At 45.0% G+C, this 20672-nt stretch overlaps 2 protein-coding genes across 6 annotated transcripts in view; one reads left to right on the top strand and one right to left on the bottom strand.

Annotated features, from left to right (window-relative positions):
- The window catches only part of LOC130291473 (uncharacterized), a 77592-nt gene extending 64178 nt beyond the window's left edge, over nucleotides 1-13414 (top strand). The window contains exons 2-3 of one of the 2 annotated variants that reach the window (XR_008847944.1): nucleotides 97-232; nucleotides 13305-13414. The gene's annotated coding sequence lies outside the window, so the exon portion shown is untranslated. The remainder of the gene's footprint in view (nucleotides 1-96; nucleotides 233-13304) is intronic. The other variant, XM_056540210.1, reaches the window with a different exon arrangement.
- LOC130291475 (zinc finger BED domain-containing protein 4-like) lies at nucleotides 13089-19594 on the bottom strand. Of its 4 annotated transcripts, XM_056540216.1 has the most exons (4): nucleotides 16138-19594; nucleotides 15988-16055; nucleotides 14947-15069; nucleotides 13089-13457 (listed from the first exon to the last, which is right to left on the bottom strand). In XM_056540216.1, the coding sequence occupies exons 1-4, from the start codon at nucleotides 16204-16206 to the stop codon at nucleotides 13262-13264; spliced, it is 456 nt and encodes a 151-aa protein (XP_056396191.1). In that variant the 5' UTR covers nucleotides 16207-19594; the 3' UTR covers nucleotides 13089-13261. The 4 variants fall into 4 exon arrangements, with proteins under 4 accessions (XP_056396191.1, XP_056396187.1, XP_056396189.1 ...); XM_056540212.1 differs by having other exon boundaries at nucleotides 13096-13457; nucleotides 15988-19594; XM_056540213.1 differs by lacking the exon at nucleotides 13089-13457.
- Between the last annotated feature and the right edge of the window lie 1078 nt (nucleotides 19595-20672).

Here is a 20672-nt window from a genome sequence, read left to right as displayed (position 1 = left end):
TGTATAGCAGTTTTATATTCAGGGTACGGTGTGGGGCAGTATTTTATTTAAAGTTCACTTTCTGGCAAGGTTATAATGATGACTGTCTTCATGCAGAGGATGAGGATCTGCTGACAATGTGAGGAGCCAATGATGTCTGGATGTCAGACTCTGCAGAAAAGATGGAGCTGGAGGAAGACCTGGTCTCTGGACCAGATGAAGAAGAAAAGATAACAGAGAAAATATCACTCAAGTGAGAAGACGTCACTCAGGTCACTGATATCATTGTGTGTTCTCCTGACTGTCCCATCAGGGCTGTAGTCACTTGTAAGTTCTGCAGTGATGATGGGTAAAACTGTGTCCAATCTGTGTCTCTCCAGCTGTTACAAAACTAAAACTCCCATAATGCCTGCGGCTTTCCAGACATGATGGGAGTTTTAGCTTTCCAACAGCTGGAGAACCACTTCAACTGAGATGATCGGTGGGGGTCTCAGCAGTCGGACCCACACCAAAAAAATAGGCTGCTTATTCTTAAATTCCCGTGCAGTGCTGTATAACACTGTGCTATTAAAGGAGTTTTCTGGTAAAAAATACCAAGGGAGAAACCGGAAAGTTCGTCCCCAGGGGAGCACGCGCGGTTCCCTGTACCCAACTAGGGAGCGCTGTACTTGGGCACCTGAGAGAGCGGCTGAGTACGGGCTACCCTGGGGACAAACCTCCTCGGTGGACCGCACGCCGATGTATTCTTACTCGCCCGATGCTTCCGCTCTCCGCTGCCGGGGGGTCCACGTCACCGATCCTGTGCCCAAGGACAGCGCTCCCTACCTGGGTACAGGGAACCGCGCCTCCCGCCCTTATAGCCTCTCTGGTTCTCTAAGTGTCAAAGTTTTACAGGCATGGAAGCCTGTCAGGGGACTGTTTAAGAGGCTTCGCCCATGGACTGCCCAGCCCCGGCCCATTCCCCCTGGAAAATACCAAGGGAGAAACCTGAAGGTTCGTCCCCAGAGGAGCCCGCACTTGCCCCTGGCGTACCCTGAGAGAGCGGCTGAATACAGGCTCCCCTGGGGATGAACCTCCTCGACGGATCGCCCGCCGATGTTTGCCGACTCGGCCAAAGCTTCTGCTCCACGATGCTGGGGGGTCCGCATCACCGATCCTATGCCAAAGGACGGCGCGCCCTGTCTGGGTACAGGGACCTCCGCCTCCCGCCCTTATAGCCTCTCTTGTTCTCTGCGTGTCAAAAGTCTACAGGCATGGTAGATCCTTCCATAGACCTTGCCATGTTCGGTTGACCATCCTGGGCATAGGGACTCGCATCTCCCCCTGGCCGACAACCTGGAGTTTGTAATCTTTCATTTCACCTCTGGAGAGCCGAGGCGCTTCAGCGGAACGCATGCCAATGTTTTTTGACTCACCCGAGGCTTCTGCTCTCCGCTGCTGGGATGTCCGCGTCACCGTTCCTGTGCCCAAGGACGGAGCGCCCTGCCTGGGTACAGGGACCCGCACTTCCCGCCCTTATAGCCTCTCTTGTTCTCTGCATATTAAAAGTCTACAGGCATGGAATATCCTTCCAGAGGCCTTGCCATTTTCAGTTAACCATCCTTGGCATAGGGACTCGCATCTCCCCCTGGCCGACAACCTGGACTTTGTAATTTTTCATATCGCCTCTGGAGGGCTGAGGGGCCTCAGCGGACCGCATGCCGATGTTTGTTGACTCGCCCAACGCTTCTGCTCCCCACTGCGGGGTGCTCGCGTCACCGGTCCTGTGCCCAAGGACGGCGTGCCCTGCTGGGTACAGGGACCCGCACCTCCCGCCCTTATAGCCTCTCTGGTTCTCTGCGTGTAAAAGGTCTACAGGCATGGAAGCCTGTCAGGGAACCGTTCCGGAGGCTTCACCTGGGGACCAGCCCAATCCCCCTGGAAAATACCATGGGAGAAACCGGAAGGTTCGTCCCCAGGGGAGCCCGCGCTCGGCCCTGGCGTACACAGAGAGCGGCAGAGTGCGGACTCCCTTGGGGGGGGGGGCGAACCTCCTTGGCGGACTGCCCTCCGATGTATTCTTACTCCGCCGACGCTTCTGCTCCCCGTCGCCGGGGGGGTCCGTGTCACCCGCGCCTCCCGCCCTTATAGCCTCTCTGGTTCTTTGCTTGTCAAAAGTCTACAGGCATGGAAGACCCTTCCAGAGGCATTGCATGTGTTCGGTTGACCCTCTTGGGCACAGGGACCCGCACCTCGCCCTGGCCGACAACCTGGACTTTGAAATATTTAATTTTGCCTCCCTAGGGCCGGGGCATCTCATCGGACCGCCCGCCGATGTTTGTTTACTCGCCCGACTCTTCTGCTCCCCGCTGCTGGGATGTCCGCGTCACCGATAATGTGCCCAAAGACGGCACGCCCTGTCTGGGTACAGGGACCCGCGCCTCCCGCCCTCATAGCCTCTCTGGTTCTCTGCGTGTCAAAAGTCTACAGGCATGGAATCCTGTCAGGGGACCCTTTCGGAGGCTTCACCCCTGAGACAGCCCAGCCCCGGGTAGGGTAAGTGAACCAGCCCAATCCCTCTGGAAAATACCAAGGGAGAAACAGGAAGGTTCGTCCCCAGGGAAGCCTGCATTCCTCCCTGGCGTACCCTGAGAGAGTGGCTGAGTGCAGGCTCCCCTGGGGACGAACTTCCTCGGCAGACCGCCCGCCGATGTATTCTTACTAGCCTAACGCTTCTGCTCCCCGCCGCCGGGGGGTCCGCGTCACCGATCCTGTGCCCAAGGACGGCGCGCCCTGCCTGGGTACAGGGACCCGCGCCTCCCGCCCTTATAGCCTCTCTGGTTCTCTGCGTGTCAAAAGTCTACAGGCATGGAAGACCCTTCCAGAGGCCTTGCCTGTGTTCTGTTGACCCACCTGGGCATTTGGACTCGCATCTCCCCCTGGCCAACAACCTGGACTTTGTAATTTTTCTTTTCACCTCCGGAGGGCCGGGGTGCCTTGGTGGACTGCCCGCCAATGTTTGCCAACTCGCCCGACGCTTCTGCTCCCCGCCACCGGGGGGTCCGCATCACCGATCCTGTGCCCAAGGACGGCATGCCCTGCCTGTGTACAGGGACTCATGCCTCCCGCCCTTATAGAGTCTCTGGTTCTCTGCATGTCAAAAGTCTACAGGCATGGAAGCCTTTCAGGGGACCCTTCCAGAGGATTCACCCAGGGACTGCCCTGCCCCCGTTCGGGTACATGAACCATCCCGATCCCCTTGGAAAATACCAAGGGAGAAACCAGAGGTTCAACCCCAGGGGAGCCCGCGCTCGGCCCTGGCGTACCCTGAGAAAACAGCCGGACGGCTTGCTCTCCTACTATTCTGAGGCAGGCGGCCGTTCTAAGGTACTTACTCGTGATGCTGCGATACAGTTTTATGAACGCGTACCACTCGGACATGCCCAGCTCGTGGAACTGTGACCTGAATTCAGCTTTCATATCCGATCTCATACCGGTTCTCTGTTTTTCAATTATTGTCAGGTATGGAAGTCAGTCAGGGGACCCTTCAGGAGGACTTGCCCGGGTAAGGTTGACCTTCCTGGGCACATGGACCCACACCTCCCCCTGGCCTACAACTAGGAATTTGACATTTTTAATTTCGGGGATTACAAGATGAGGAGATTTGTTACATTGTGTCACCCCAGTAGTAAGGAGATTACATGATGAGGAGGTTTGAAACAGTGTGTCACCCCAGTAGTTATGAGATTACACGAGGAGGAGGAGGTTTGTTACAGTGTGTGACCCCAGAATAAAGTAGATTAGAGGAGGAGGGGGTTGTTACAGTGCGTTACTCCAGTAGTACGTTAATAACATGGGCAGGAGGTTTGTTACATTGTTTCACCCCAGTAGTAAGATGTATACATGAGGAGGAGGTTTGTTACAGTGTGTCGCCCCAGTAGTAAGGACATTACATGAGGAGAAGGTTTGTTACAGTGTGTCACCGCAGTAGTAAGGGGATTAAATGAGGGGGAGGTTTGTTACACTGTGTCACCTCAGTAGTAAAGAGATTACATGAGGAGGCAGTTGGTTACAGTGTGTCACCCCAGTAGTAAGTTAATAATAGTGGATGGGTTTTGTTACAGTGTGTCACCCCAGTAGTAAGAAGATTATATGAGGAGGGGGGTTGTTACAGTGTGTCACCCCAGTAGTAAGTTAATAATATGAGGTTGGGGTTTGTTACAGTGTGTCACCCCAGTAGTATGGGAGATTACATGAGGATGAGGCTTGTTAGAGTGTGTCACCCCAGTAGTTAGGAGACAAATTGAGGAGGAGGTTTGTTACAGTGTGTCACCCCAGTAGTAAGGAGATTACATGGGGTGAAGGTTTGATACAGTGTGTCACCCAAGTAGTAAGTTAATAACATGAAGATGGGGTTTGTTACAGTGGGTCACCCCAGTAGAAAGGAGATTACATGAGGAGAAGTTTTGTTACAGTGTGTCACCCCAGTAGTAAATTAATAACATGTGGAGGAGGTTTGTTACAGTGTGTCACCCCAGTAGTAATACGATTACATGTGGAGGAGGTTGGTTACAGTGGGTCACCCTAGTAGTAAGGAGATTACATGAGCAGAAGGTTTGTTATAGTGTGTTACCCCAGTAGTAAGGAGATGACATGAGGAGGAGGTTTGTTACAGTGAGTCACACCAGTAGTAAAAAGGATACATGGGCAGGAGGTTATTTACAGTGTGTCACCCCAGTAGTAAGGAGATTACATGAGTAGGAGGCTTGTTACAGTGTGTCACCCCAGTAGTAAGGAGATTACATGAGGAGGAGGTTTGTTACAGTGAGTCACACCAGTAGTAAAAAGGATACATGGGCAGGAGGTTTTTTACAGTGTGTCACCCCAGTAGTAAGTAGATTACATGAGTAGGAGGTTTGTTACAGTGTGTCACCCCAGTATTAAGGAGATTAAATAAGGAGAAGGTTTGTTACAGTGTGTCACCCCAGTAGTAAGGAGATTACATCAGGAAAGGGTTTGTTACAGTGAGTTAGCCCAGTAGAAAGGAGATTTTATGAGGAGAAGTTTTGTTACAGTGTGTCACCCCAGTAGTAAGTTAATAACATGAGGAGGTTTGTTACAGTGTGTCACCCCAGTAGAAAGGAGATTATATGAGGAGAAGGTTTGTTACAGTGTGTCATCCCAGTAGTAAGGAGATTACATGAGGATGGGGTTTGTTATGGTGTGTCACCCCAGTAGTAAGGAGACTACATGAGGAGGAAGTTTGTTACAGTGTGTCACCCCAGTAGAAAGGAGATTACATGATGAGGAGGCTTGTTACAGTGTGTCACACCAGTAGTAATGAGATTACATGATGAGAATGTTTCTTACAGTGTGTCACCCCAGTAGAAAGTTAATAACACGAGGAGGAGCTTTGTTACAGTGTGTCACCTCAGTAGTAAGGATAATACATGGGGGGAGGTTTTTTTTACAGTGTGTCACCCCAGTAGCAAGAAGATTTCATGAGCTGGAGGTTTGTTACAGTGTGTCACCCCAGTAGTAAGAAGATTACATGAGAAGGGTTTTTTTTTTTTTTTTTTTACAGTGTGTCTCCCCAATAGTAAGAAGATTACATGAGGAGGAGGTTTGTTACTGTGTGTCACCACAGCAGTAAATTAATAACATGAGGATGGGGTTTGTTAAAGTGTGTCACCCCAGTAGTAAGGAGATTACATGAAGAGGGGGTTTGTTACAGTGTTTCACTCCAGTAGTAAGGAGATTACTTGAGGAGGAGGTTTGTTACATTGAGTCACCCCAGTAGTAAGGAGATTACATGAGGAGGAGATTTGTTACAGTGTGTCACCCCAGTAGTAAGGAGATTACACGAGGAGGAGGTTTGTTACAGTGTGTCACTCCAGTTGAAAGGAGATTGCATTATGAGGAGGTTTGTTACAGTGTGTCACCCAGTAGTAAGGAGATTACATGAGGAAGAGGTGTGTTACAGTGTGTCACCCCAGGAGTAAGGGAGTTACATGAGGAGGGGGTTTGTTGCAGTGTGTCATCCCAGTAGTAAGTTAATAATATGAGGATAGAGTTTGTTACAGTGTGTCACCCCAGTAATAAGGAGATTATATGAGGAGGAGGTTTTATTACAGTGTGTCATCCTAGTCATAAGGAGCTTACATCCTAGTCATAAGGATCTTATATGAGGATGAGGTTTGTTACAGTGTTTCCCCCAGTAGAAAGCAGATTACATGAGGATGTGGTTTGTTACAGTGTGTCATCCCAGTACTAAGGAGATTACATGAGAAGTTTGTTACAGTGTGTCACCCCAGTAGAAAGGAGATTATATGAGAAGGTTTGTTTCAGTGTGTCATCCCAGTAATAAGGAGATTACATGAGGATGTGGTTTGTTATGGTGTGTCACCCCAGTAGTAATTAGATTACATGAGGAGGAGGTTTGTTACAGTGAGTCACCCCAGTAGAAAGGAGATTACATGATGAGGAGGTTTGTTACAGTGTGTCACCCCAGTAATAATGAGATTACATCATGAAAATGTTTGTTACAGTGTGTCACCCCAGTAGAAAGGAGATTACATCAGGAGAAGGTAAATTACAGTGTGTCACCCCAGTAGTAAGGAGATTACATGAGGATTGGGTTTGTTACAGTGTGTCACCCCAGTAGTAAGGAGATTATATTGGGGGGAGGTTTTTTACAGTGTGTCACCCCAGTAGCAAGAAGATTTCATGAGCTGGAAGTTTTTTACAGTGTGTCACCCCAGTAGTAAGACGATTACATGAGGAGGAGGTTTGTTACTGTGTGTCACCCCAGCAGTAAATTAATAACATGAGGATGGGGTTTGTTAAAGTGTGTCACCCCAGTAGTAAGGGGATTACATAAGGAGGGGGTTTGTTACAGTGTGTCACCCCAGTAGTAAGGAGATTACATGAGGAAGAGGTGTGTTACAGTGTGTCACCCCAGGAGTAAGGGAATTACATGAGGAGGGGGTTTGTTACAGTGTGTCACCCCAGTAATAAGGAGATTATATGAGGAGGAGGTTTGTTACAGTGTGTCACCCCAGTAGTAAGGGAGATTACATGAGGATGAGGTTTGTTAGAGTGTGTCACCCCAGTAGTTAGAAGAAAAAATGAGGGGGAGGTTTGTTACAGTGTGTCACCCCAGTAGTAAGGAGATTACATGGTGAGCAAGTTTGTTACTGTGTGTCACCCCAGTATTAAGTTAATAACATGAAGATGGGGTTTGTTACAGTGGGTCACCCCAGAAGAAACGAGATTACATGAGGAGGGGGTTTGTTGCAGTGTGTCATCCCAGTAGTAAGTTAATAATATGAGGATAGAGTTTGTTACAGTGTGTCACCCCAGTAATAAGGAGATTATATGAGGAGGAGGTTTTATTACAGTGTGTCATCCTAGTCATAAGGAGCTTACATCCTAGTCATAAGGAGCTTACATGAGGATGAGGTTTGTTGCAGTGTTTCCCCCAGTAGAAAGCAGATTACATGAGGATGTGGTTTGTTACAGTGTGTCATCCCAGTACTAAGGAGATTACATGAGAAGTTTGTTACAGTGTGTCACCCCAGTAGAAAGGAGATTATATGAGGAGAAGGTTTGTTTCAGTGTGTCATCCCAGTAATAAGGAGATTACATGAGGATGTGGTTTGTTATGGTGTGTCACCCCAGTAGTAATTAGATTACATGAGGAGGAGGTTTGTTACAGTGAGTCACCCCAGTAGAAAGGAGATTACATGATGAGGAGGTTTGTTACAGTGTGTCACCCCAGTAATAATGAGATTACATCATGAAAATGTTTGTTACAGTGTGTCACCCCAGTAGAAAGGAGATTACATCAGGAGAAGGTAAATTACAGTGTGTCACCCCAGTAGTAAGGAGATTACATGAGGATTGGGTTTGTTACAGTGTGTCACCCCAGTAGTAAGGAGATTATATTGGGGGGAGGTTTTTTACAGTGTGTCACCCCAGTAGCAAGAAGATTTCATGAGCTGGAGGTTTTTTATAGTGTGTCACCCCAGTAGTAAGACGATTACATGAGGAGGAGGTTTGTTACTGTGTGTCACCCCAGCAGTAAATTAATAACATGAGGATGGGGTTTGTTAAAGTGTGTCACCCCAGTAGTAAGGGGATTACATAAGGAGGGGGTTTGTTACAGTGTGTCACCCCAGTAGTAAGGAGATTACATGAGGAAGAGGTGTGTTACAGTGTGTCACCCCAGGAGTAAGGGAATTACATGAGGAGGGGGTTTGTTACAGTGTGTCACCCCAGTAATAAGGAGATTATATGAGGAGGAGGTTTGTTACAGTGTGTCACCCCAGTAGTAAGGGAGATTACATGAGGATGAGGTTTGTTAGAGTGTGTCACCCCAGTAGTTAGAAGAAAAAATGAGGGGGAGGTTTGTTACAGTGTGTCACCCCAGTAGTAAGGAGATTACATGGTGAGCAAGTTTGTTACTGTGTGTCACCCCAGTATTAAGTTAATAACATGAAGATGGGGTTTGTTACAGTGGGTCACCCCAGAAGAAAGGAGATTACATGAGGAGAAGTTATGTTGCAGTGTGTCACCCCCAGTAGTAAGGAGATGATATGAGTAGGAGGTTTGTTACAGTGTGTAAACCCAGTAGTAAGGAGATTACATGATGAGGAGGTTTGTTACAGCGCGTCACCCCAGTAATAAGTTAATAACATGAGGAGGTTTGTTACAGTGTGTCACCCCAGTAGAAAGGAGATTACATGAGGAGAAGGTTTGTTACAGTGTGTCACCCATGTAGTAAGTTAATAACATGTGGAGGAGGTTTGTTACAGTGTGTCACCCGAGTAGTAAGAAGATTACATGGGGAGGAGGTTTGTTGCAGTGTGTCACCCCAGTAGTAAGTCAATAACATGTGGAGGGGGTTTGTTACAGTGTGTCAGCCCAGTAGTAAGAAGATTACATAAGGATGAGGTTTTTTACAGTGTGTCACCCCATTAGTAAGGAGATTACATGAGGAGAAGGTTTGTTGCCGTGTGTCACCCCAGTAGTAAGGAGATTACATGAGGAGAATGTTTGTTACAGTGTGTCACCCCAGTCGTAACAAGATTATATGCGAGGGGGTTTGTTACAGTGTGTCACCCCAGTAGTGAGGAGATTACATGATGAGGGGGTTTGTTACAGTGTTTCACCCCAGTAGTAAGAAGATTACATAGGTAGGGGGTTTGTTACAGTGTATCACCCCAGTTGTAAGTTAATAATATGAGGATGGGTTTTATTACAGTGTGTCATCCCAGTCATAAGGAGTTTACATGAGGATGAGGTTTGTTACAGTGTTTCACCCCAGTAGAAAGCAGATTACATGAGGATGTGGTTTGTTACAGTGTGTCACCACAGTAGTAAGTTAATAACATGAGGATGAGGTTTGTTACAGTGTGTCACCCCAGTAGTAGGGAGATTAGATGATGAGGAGGTTTGTTACAGTGTGTCACCCCAGTAGTTAGGAGAACTAATGAGGAGGTTTGTTACAGTTTGTCACCCCAACAGTTAGGAGATTCCAAGAGGAGGAGGTTTATTACAGATTGTCACCCCGATAGAAAGGAGATTACATGATGAGGAGATTTGTTACAGTGTGTCACCCCAGTAGTAAGTTAATACCATGAGGAGGAGGTTTGCTACAGTGTGTCACCCCAGTGGTAAGGGAGATTACATGAGGAGGAGGTTTTTTTTACAGTGTGTCACCATAGTAGTAAGGATATTTCTTGGGGAGAAGGTTTGTTACAGTGTGTCACCCCAGTAGTAAGAAGATTACATTATGAGGAGGTTTGTTACAGTGTGTCACCCCAGTAGTAAGTCAATAACATGTGGAGGAGGTTTGTTACTATGTGTCAGCTAAGTAGTATGAAGATTACATGATAGACATGTGCACATCAAAAATTTTTGTTTCTTTTCGTTTCTTTTTACACCTATATTCGTATGTTTTCGGTTCGGCAGCCATTTTCCGATGACATTTTCGGACAGATTCGTTATTATCTAAAATGGCGGTCAAAATTTTCGAACGCATTCGTTATCGGATTCATTCGTCAACAGAAACATTAGTTTTCATAGGCATTTGTTATAATGGACTTTTGTTATAGGATTCATTATCATTTGTTCGGTATTCTGATATATTCGTCATCTCTTTTGTTATCGGGTGCTTTTGTTATTCGGATACATTCGTTAGTTGGCTGCAGTCGTTATACATTCGTTATTCGGATACATTCGTTATTTGGATACATTCGTTATTCTGCTACATGCGTTATTCGGCTACATTCGTTATTCGGATACATTCGTTATTGCCAATAAAGTTTATTGAAATTACAAAAAAAATCGAATTCGTTCCAGCAACTTCCACTTCCACCTGGGCTGAGCTGCATGCAGTATTGTGTTGGTTGTTGTGAGCTGTTATACTGTGATACTGAGTGAATAAAAATGTCTGGAGGAGAGCATGAAAGTGTGGCTGGGAGAGAGGAAGGTGAGAGTATGAGAGTGAGTGAGAGTGCAGGTGTCAGTGTGAATGTTGGTGGAAGAGGAGAGAGGAGAAGGAGGCGCCTTTATCAGGGCAACATTAGCAGTGGCACTGCCAGTGGCACCACTAGTAGACAACACGGACTTGGGTGGTCAGTGTCCCCATCACCAAGTTCGGAAAGTGGAGGGGAGGAGTCGGCACCTGTTGCCAAAAAGAATCGTGGCCCCAGGTTCACCACAGATGAAAATCTAGCTCTGGTGGCGGCTGTCACCAGACATAAAGCCACACTGTTCACCACCACCGTGGGCAGTGAGGAGAAATTTGCGGCCTGGAAGCGGGTCAGAGACGCTGTGGTCCATGTTGGAGCAAAGGACCGATCAGTCGAATGTATCCGCAAAAGGTGAGTACTATATGTAAATGTTATATGTGTATATATATATATAAATAATAAATATGTGTGTGTGTTTCCCAACCAGGGTGCCTCCAGATGTCCCAGCATGCCCGGAGACAGCCGTTGGCATGCTGGGAGTTGTAGTTTTTCAACAGCTGGATTTATTACATATATATAATTATATTTAATTCCACCTAATGTGAAAAGGGTGATAAGTTAGGTAGCATAGCATATTGATCAGTGTTATCTATGCTCTGTTGCTCCATCCAGGATCTCAAGCATGCAGCAGAGGAGTTAAAGAGGTACTCTGGTGAAAACCTTTTTTATTTAAAATCAACTGGTGCAAGGAAATTAAACAGAAACTAAACAGAAAAGTGCCAGGCAGAAAGTACCCACCTACTGAGTGGTGAGCGTGCATCATACCTCAGGAGCTGCAAATGCAGAATTAATGTCCAGTTGCAGCAAGGGGTTAAACCCGTCCTTCACTGAGGGTTTAACCCCTTGCTGCAATTGGGCATTCATTCTGGGTACCAGATACCATGATCATTCAATACAGATCATGACATCTGCAGCAGTTAGGCAATTTAAATTTCATATATGATCACATGGACTGTGTCCTACTGTCCTTTATGGGTTAAAGGGGTAGTATACCATAGAGAGAAAACATATTAGTTTGTATAACCATGCCCTGGAGAGTTCAGTTAATATTTTTCCTTACTGCCTTTCACTAGAGTACCCCTTTAATGTAAGAGTAGTCTATGGGGAATTTAAATATTATTACACTGTGTGTGGCACTTGTAATGATGCATATTCTACTAATTAAGTAATTAATCACAGATGGAAAAATTAAAACCACACAGAGGTACAGACAGTATAATTAAGTGCATTATTGAAAATAATGGAATACCCCTTTAACCCCTTAAGGACACATGACGTACTGGAACGTCATGTGTCCGCTCCCGATCTATAACGCGGGGCCACGGTGGGTCTAACAACGGACGGGACCCGTGGCTAATAGCGCGCGGCATTGATCGCTGTGCCGCACGCTATTAACCCTTTAGACGCGGCGTTCAAAGTTGAATGCCGCGTCTAAAGTGAAACTGAAACCATGCCGGTTAGCTCAGTGGGCTGTTCGGGATAGCCGCGACGAAATCGCGGCATCCCGAACAGCTTACAGGACAGCAGGAGGGTCCCTACCTGCCTCCTCTCTGTCCGATCACCGAATGACTGCTCAATGCCTGAGATCCAGGCATGAGCAGTCAAGCGGCAGAATCATCGATCACTGGTTTCTTATGAGAAACCAGTGATCAATGATAAAGATCAGTGTGTGCAGTGTTATAGGTCCCTATGGGATAACAATGATCAGTGTTTGCAGTGTTATAGGTCCCTATGGGATAACAATGATCAGTATAAGAGATCAGTGTGTACAGTGTTATAGGTCCCTATGGGATAACAATGATCAGTATAAGAGATCAGTGTGTACAGTGTTATAGGTCTCTATGGGAGCTATAACACTACAAAAAAAAGTGAAAAAAAGTGAATTAATATCATTTAACCCCTTCCCTATTAAAAGTTTGAATCACCCCCCTTTTCCCATAAAAAAAAAAAAACACAGTGTAAATAAAAATAAACATATATGGTATCTCCGTGTGCGGAAATGTCCAAATTATAAAAATATATCGTTAATTAAACCCACGGTTAAAGGTGTGCGCGCAAAAAAATTCCAAAGTCCAAAATAGTGCATTTTTGGTCACTTTTTATATCATGAAAAAATGAATCAACGATCAATAAGTCCTATCAATGCAAAAATGGTACCGCTAAAAACTTCAGATCACGGCGCAATAAAAAGAGCCCTCATACCGCCCCATACACGGAAAAATAAAAAAGTTATAGGGGTCAGAATATGACAATTTTAAATGTATTAATTTTCCTGTATGAAGTTAGGATTTTTTCCAGAAGTACGACAAAATCAAACCTATATAAGTAGGGTATCTTTTAACCATATGGACCTACAGAATAAATATCAGGTGTCATTTTTACCGAAAAATTTACTACGTAGAAACCAAAGCCCCCAAAAGTTACAAAATGGCGTTTTTTTTTTTCATTTTTGTCTCACAATGATTTTTTTTCCCGTTTCACCGTAGATTTTTGGGCAAAATGACTGACGTCATTACAAAGTAGAATTGGTGGCACAAAAAATAAGCCATCATATGGATTTTTAGGTGCAAAATTGAAAGAGTTGTGATTTTTTAAAGGCAAGGAGCAAAAAACGAAAATGCAAAAATGGAAAAACCCCTAGTCCTTAAGGGGTTAACATACCAGACATTTTGGTAACACTGGCTATATCTGTTGCTTATATGCAATTGTGCATATAAGTAAAATCAAACAGTTGTAACATTTGTCAACAAAACTTTTTATTGATTTTAAATGTATGATAAACTTTTTAATAAACTATATCTCATGCAGGTATTATGACTGTAAAGCAACCGTCCTGCGTAAAATAAAAAAAAAACAAGGAATTCAGGAAGTGGGAGCAGGAGTTCCGGAACCATCTCCTGCCAGAGGGTCGGAGTGAGACAGGCCTTGGTGATCCTCATATGTCGCCTGAATCCGAGAGTGCTGGCGGTGAGTAAAAAAATAAAAATAAATTATTATTATTATTAATAATTACTTGTTCAAAAAATATAAAACAATCATACTAATCCCAAACATACACACACCCACATATATATATATATATACATATATGTGTATATATATATATATATATATATATGTGTGTATATATTGGTATATATATATATATATATATATATATATATATATATATACAGACAAAGAATAAGTCAGCCAGCACTTTAGTTGATACCAAACTATTATATGGACCTGGCCTACACCATAGCTGTATAGCTCTCCGTTTTAACTGCATATTCATGTTTCACCTATATCCTTGTGCTGGCAGTGTGCTGCTGCATACTTCTGTTGCTGTATATCTAGCCTAGTAGCGTGCACCTGTAGGCCAGGTCCATATAATAGTTTGGTATCAACTAAAGTGCTGGCTGACTTATTCTTTGTCTGTATTGCACATACGGGGGAGTGGCTACCTCCATGTTGGCCTTGCACCCCACCCACCTCTATCAGGTGTGTATATAAGGTGTCTTGGATGTTCCAGACCCTGCCATGCTTACTGAACTGTTCACACAGAGGCATATTCACAGTGTAGGGTCCGTCCCAAGGAGGCCACCTTATCGCGGTGGGACGGTCCAAGCTATTTGACCGCCGGCGGAGACAAATTTGCGAGCTAAGTGCCTTACTATTTCATAGTTTCACATTTGCATCTATTACACCATAGCTGTATAGCTCTCCATGTTTTAACTGCATATTCATGTTTCACCTAAATCTGGTAGTGTGCTGCTGCATTCTTCTGTTGCTATATATATATATATATATATATATATGTGTGTATATATATATATATGTATATAGATAGATAGATATAAATAAAATATTCATATATATATATATATATATATATATATATATATATCTATAGATACATACATATACAGTTTATACACACACACATATATATATATATATGTGTGTGTGTGTGTACACACATGCATACATAAATAGATATCGAACAATCAAGAGAATGCAGCATCTCCAGACCCACAACACTCCAAAATGCTGAAATAGTGATGAGTTTATTTCCTCAGAGGTTAATAATATAATATTTTAGTATCTTCTTCTTTACCTATGATGAAATAAACTCATTACTTTTTCACCATATTGTAGTTTATTTATTTATTTAAGCTTTAAGAACTTATGATGGCAGCTAATCAAAGTAATGAGACACACTGTAATGTAAACTTTCTTACTGTTTCAGTCAAAACATTACTAATTAATTATTATTATTATTTTTTTTTTCCAGATCAACCAGGTCCATCTGCAGGGAGGATGGTCCGCCATCAAAACTTGCCCCAATCACCTGTCCTGTCCTCAGCATCGGCTGAGATAGATGAGGAGGAGGAGGTGTCCCCAGGTGAACAACACCAACCACTCTCCCCCAACCCTAGCTCCTGGCTCTGTCCCAAGGGATACTTACCTGCAGCTTGCTAAAGAAATCCAAAGGCTGGCCAAGGAGAACAGGAACATGTCGCGCGAATTGCGCCGGATGAATCGCACCATGGTTGAACTCCACCGATCACAAAAACAAGAGTTCCAAGCCCTGTTGGCCAAACAAATGGGAGAATTTCAGGCCATGTTGTCCCACCATAGCCAACAACAGATGCAGGCGATGCATGATTTGAGGGTGGACGTTATGCCCCATAAGCAGCAGCAATACCCCAAAAAAAAACTGAAATATACGGGACTAAATTATTTCGCCTTGTTGATATGTTTCAGTTGTTGTTCTGTTTAAGATATGTTATTATTACTACTGCAGCATTGAAGGCCTTGGCCATTCAAGAAAAAAAAAACATTTTTTTCTTTATCCTGTGTGGTGTCTAAATTATTACTAACATTACATTATTTTTATTTCCACTTTTTTTTTTTTTTGTGTTGTCCACATCTTGGGGGAGATTTATCAAGACCTATCCAGAGGAGAAGTTGCCCATAGCAACCAATCAGCTCGCTTCTTTAATTTTTTAACAAGGCCTGTGCTAAATGAAAGAACCAATCTGACTGGTTGCTATGGGCAACTGGGCAACTTTTCCTCTTGGCAGGTTTTGATAAATCTGCCCCCTTGTCCACAGTGCTCTCTGCTGACACCTTTGTCCGTATTAGGAACTGTCTAGAGCAGCAGGAACTTTGCTATGAAAATGTTATTCTAATCTGGACAGTTCCTGGCTGACATGTACAGAGGTGTCAGCAGAGAGAGCCCTGTGGACAGACTGGAGAGAAATAAATAAAAAAATAATACACTGACTTATATTTTCTATTGGCACGTACATTATTCTGCGCAGATTTGATGTACTGCATATTATGCTGCAGATTTCAATATCTGCAAAAAATAATGTACGTGTGAATTGACCATTATGCCTCTGGAATATTTGCTCCATTCATTTACTAGGGGTCCCTCTAGTGGCAGAGGCACTGTAAAGCACAACTGTTATAAAGAAAATTGATGGAATTTTAAGTTACTCACCAGTGATTTGCTGAAAGAAACTCCTTTTTTTCACCCACTTCAAGGTCCAGCAATAGGATTCCTAAATCCTGAAAGATGGAAAGGTATAAATTAAACTAAAATTAATAATGGGATATTAGGAGGGAAGGGGATGATTGACAGACCACTCACCTGTTTGAAGGGGCTGTTAAGCTTGTCACTTGCTTCACTTTTAAACAACTGGTAGTAACGGGAAAACATTCCAACTTGTTAACGAAACTTGAACTCAAGGGTAACTGCAGTGTTCAACTTTAACTGAAGAGGTAACTTCAACTTTTTAACTTGTTTCAAAGTTTAGGGCTGGGTACCCTAACTTTGGCAAATTGACTTTAAAAAAAGTCATCTGCTCCATGAGCTGAGGGGACAGTTGAGAACGCTGTGGGCATAGAATGTTCCCGGTGACAGAAAATACCTGCTCACTTTGCACAGAGGTTGGGGGGCAGGATAGGAGCTCCTGGGCCACCATGCTTAGAGCAGGCCAAATAGCCCTCTTTTCGTCCCAATATTTCATGGCATCGGCAGTGGGAAATATATTTGGTTCAGACACATAAATTTTGACCATGTCTGCCACCTTGTCTCTTAGAGAGGGTATCCGAGAGGGTTGTCTGATTTGTCCAACCAGGCTTTGCAATGTCTCTGCCCAAAAGTCTGCAGCTCTTGAGGAGGTTGTAGCAGTGTTGCTGATGGTTGCTGAGATTTCTGCAGGCTCATCTTCCTCTGCTTCTTCCTCCTCATCATGCCTCTCTTGTCCCACATCTAATAGTCTCTGTCTGTCACACACCTTGATGATTAATTTGTCCCTCCAGCTTGTTAGGGCATTTGCTTGGAGAGCCATTTTGCCCTTAATCCGGGGGTCACACATGGTGGCTAGCATTAGATCAGGGCAAGTGTCTGTCAGCTCTTTAATCCTACGCTGTAGTAGGACCTGGAGTCTCCTTACCAGTGTGGCAACATCACCAACTATATAGACTCCAGTCAACTTCTCTCTGTTATTCAGGAAGGCATCCATTTTGGTTAACAGATGAGTAAAGAGAGGGATGACTTGCGCCAAACTTGCCTTCTCCTGGCTTAACTTTTCCGTGACCGCACGAAAGGGGCTAAGTACAGCAACCACCTGAGCAACTAAGGTCCACTCCTCCCTGCCAAATGCTCTGGTGATGCCAATATAATTTTCATGGGACATTGCATGTATGGGTTTCTGCTGCTCTAGGATTCTTTCCAGCATTTCTAGTGTGGAATTCCACCGGGTGCTAACATCCTGTTTCAGTCTGTGTTGAGGAACACCTGCCTTACTCTGCTCCCGTCTGAGTAAGTGGCTGTCTTTAACACTCCGGTGAAAATGCCCTGCAATTTTTCTACATGAATCCAGAACTCCTGTGAGCTTTGTGTTGCTCTCTGAGGTGTCTTCCAAACCGGCCTTCACCACAAGATGGAGGACATGTGCAGAGCATCGCACACATACAAAGTTGCCATTACGCAATGCCTTTATCATTTTGGCTGCACCGTTAGTCAACACGAAACCCATCTTCGGATGTGTATCTCCGTGTTCCCCAAGCCATTCTTCCACCATTTTTTTTAAGTGCTCTGGTTATGTTTTGTGAGCTGTGCAGCTCATCCAATACCTCTGCATGGAGGAGGAATGAGCGGTGGCCCTGATTTGTATTCTCAACACCAGCCCCTGTGCTTCTTGGACCTGATTTGGTTTGGGCAAGTTCAGTGACAATGGGCTGCCACCAGTGTGTGGTCAATGATAGGAAAGCATGCTGGCCACTGGGAGCACTCCACAGGTCAGTGGTTAGATGTACAGACTGTCCAGCAGCTTTTCCCAGCTCCTCTTTTCCACACACGATTTATACAAAGCAGGTACTATACTTCTGCTGAATGTGGTACGTGATGGTACAATATATTGGGGTGCAAGTGCCTTTAGAAGGCGTTTAAAAGGTTCCCCTTCCACCATGTTAAATGGAGCCCCCCCAATGGCTATGAGCTCACCTATAAGGCGGGTAATCTTGCGGGACTGTTGGCGGGAAATCCCCCTGGGATGAAAACCAGTAAACTGTTCTATGGTGGACTGGTTTCCTTTACTGGGATGAACAACAGCTTCAGCCCCTTGCCCCTTTTCCAGGTTATCTGAGGCTGAACTCATAGTAGCACTGGAACTAGCACTACTACTTCCCTTTCTTTTACTTGGTGGAGCTGCCAAACCACTTTCTTCTCTCATCAACACTGCCTTGTGGTGTGTCCTCAGATGGTTATCCATTCCTGCATTGGTGAGATGCCCCAAGACTTTGCCACAACTTACTTCCTTGCCACATAGCTTACATTTGGCCAAGCGACCATCCCCAACTGTTATGAAATGCTCCCATACCTTAGATTTGCGGTTACCACTGACACTGGGTTGTGCTGATGGGGAAGGTTTTTCTGGAAGGGGAGTGCTCTTGGAAGCAGTAGCTAAAGTCCTTGTACTGGTGACAGTGGCAGTCTTTGCATGGGAGGGTGTATCCACAACTATGGAGCCAGAGGAGGATGGTGGTGATTGAGATTCTTGATAGTCATCATCAATGTCATGTACGAATAGTAGTGGCGAAAAAGGTTTATCTGGTGCAATACTGGACCATGGTACCTCCTCTTCTACAATGCCAATGTTCACATCTGCAAGGGCAGGACTGACATGCATGATGTTGTCTATTTCTGTGTCAGAGCCTTCTTGATGGACATTTAGGGCCACCTCAGCATCAGTAATGGCTGTCTCATTTTCTGCTAGAGTCTCCGTCTCCACATGGCAGATGTCTCTGATTGGTTGCCTAGAAGTTTGGCCACTGGAAGACTTGGCAGCAGGCCTTGCTGATGTCCTCTTATAAAAAATGGCAGCTGTTACCTTTGGCTTCTTGGTAACACCTTGTCCTCTAGCTGTCTCTGTGTCACTGGGGAAGTCTTCCTCAGGGGATCTGTCCATCTCTACAAGCACTGTGAGTCACTGTTAACACCAGTAAAACTTTCACAGGAATAAAGAAAAGTTCCTCAATGTCCGTGAAAAACACAGGATGTAGAAGGACACCCCGATTGGCTGACTAATGTCATGTGATAACAAACTCTGTAAAGTGACCAATCAAATAAATGGAGAAAATTATTCCTTAGTTTCGATTTCGTCAACTAATAACGAATGCATTCCGTAATTAACAAATCAAGTCCTTGTTTATTCTGGGACAAGGGTCACGTGACGAGAGGATGTGATCTCGTCAGCTCCGCCCACTCCAGGGCTCTCTCCCTCCTCTCCACCCACCCCCCAGGAGGCATGATGCTGACCCTGGGACGAACGTCCCTGATTAGGGCGAAAAAAGAAAGAAAAAGAGGAAAGAGAGAAAAAAGAAAAAAGGAAACCACCTGACGGACGGATCTGCTCCCCGCTGTGGTATGGAGATGGAGGTGTCCGGTGTGGGAGGGGGTGTGGCGGCCTCGCTGCAGTGGACAGTAGTGGTGGAGGTGAACGAGCTGAGAGGCGCACAGTCAGCAGAAAAGAGATCCGGCAGGAAGAAGAGGAAGGAGACGGAGCGCAAGCACGAGTGGTGCAAAGCAGCTGGGGGGACCACGTGAGCGGGCTCGGCGTGTGACGGAACACGCCGGCCGCTCCGGGTGCCCTGCAATCAGCTCGGGTAACAGAGGCCAGGATCAGCGTGGTGAGCTTGAATCTATTCCTTTTAACTGAAGTCCGTTGTAGGAAAGCTTTTCTGAAATGCAGGCTGGCAATGGCAGTCTATGAGAGTCTGGTGGGGTATACTTCCTCACCCTGGTTACAGATGATAGGATAAGCATGTGAGATCAAGAAATCTGGATGAGCTACTGTACTAAAAGTGGTGGAGGGGGGGCAGAGGTGTGTCGGAGCTATCACAGTTTTGGAACTATAAAGTGACTTCCCCCCCCCCCCTCCCTATACCTCTATACCCCTTATAATCCTCCAGCTACCCCTCCTCTATATGGATAATGTTGTTAAGAGTATATGTGAACATGATCGGTAGTCCGAGGACTGGTTATATAAGCTGATTACCTTATGTGGAGGAATTTTTCAGCTATCCCCAAGGTGAAACAAAAACGTATTAACCGAAGGCATCGGTAGAGAGGAGGAGGTGTATATTGAAAAGTATTGCTCTGTCTGAATTTATAAAATAACTCACTGAAGAAAGATGAGCTGGTGACTCTCTGTTATTGAATGGTGTATGGTTTTTTGCAGGACGTATGCATTCAGATTTACAGCTTAGAGCCTGCAGAGTTGAACAACAGAACTGTAAGTCTATTACTTTTTAAAAAAAACCTTCACGCCTCAAGGGGGGGAAAAGGTAAGAAAGCACTATGCACCTTTTTTGCCTCTTTTCTGTGCAGGTGTTTTCCTTGAGTATAACATAAAAAAGCCAAACAAATTAATATGGCTCCCAAGATCCAGCCTAGGAGATCGGGCGGGAATGTTACAGGAGAAGCAGGCAAAATGGATAAATTTCTAAAATCACCTAAAGAAACAATTAAAACCAGAACACAAAGACATGGGGATAGCATGTATGGCTCTAGATATGCAGCCCTTCAGGAGGAAGGAGTAACAGAGGAGGGAGAGAGTGAAGATGTGAATAATTCTATGCTAACTTCCATATTAAGTGGTGTGGAAAAAAGTAATAAAG

This window comes from Hyla sarda, chromosome 9 (genome assembly GCF_029499605.1).
Source record: "Hyla sarda isolate aHylSar1 chromosome 9, aHylSar1.hap1, whole genome shotgun sequence".
Taxonomy (NCBI): Eukaryota; Metazoa; Chordata; class Amphibia; order Anura; family Hylidae; genus Hyla; species Hyla sarda.
The sequence above is the reverse complement of the archived record's forward strand: the minus strand, read 5'-3'. Positions and strand labels throughout refer to the sequence as shown.

Bases quoted from the DNA above. Each gene is read 5' to 3' on its own strand.
- LOC130291475 (XM_056540212.1), bottom strand. From the start codon at position 17,575: ATGGTGGAAGAATGGCTTGGGGAACACGGAGATACACATCCGAAGATG.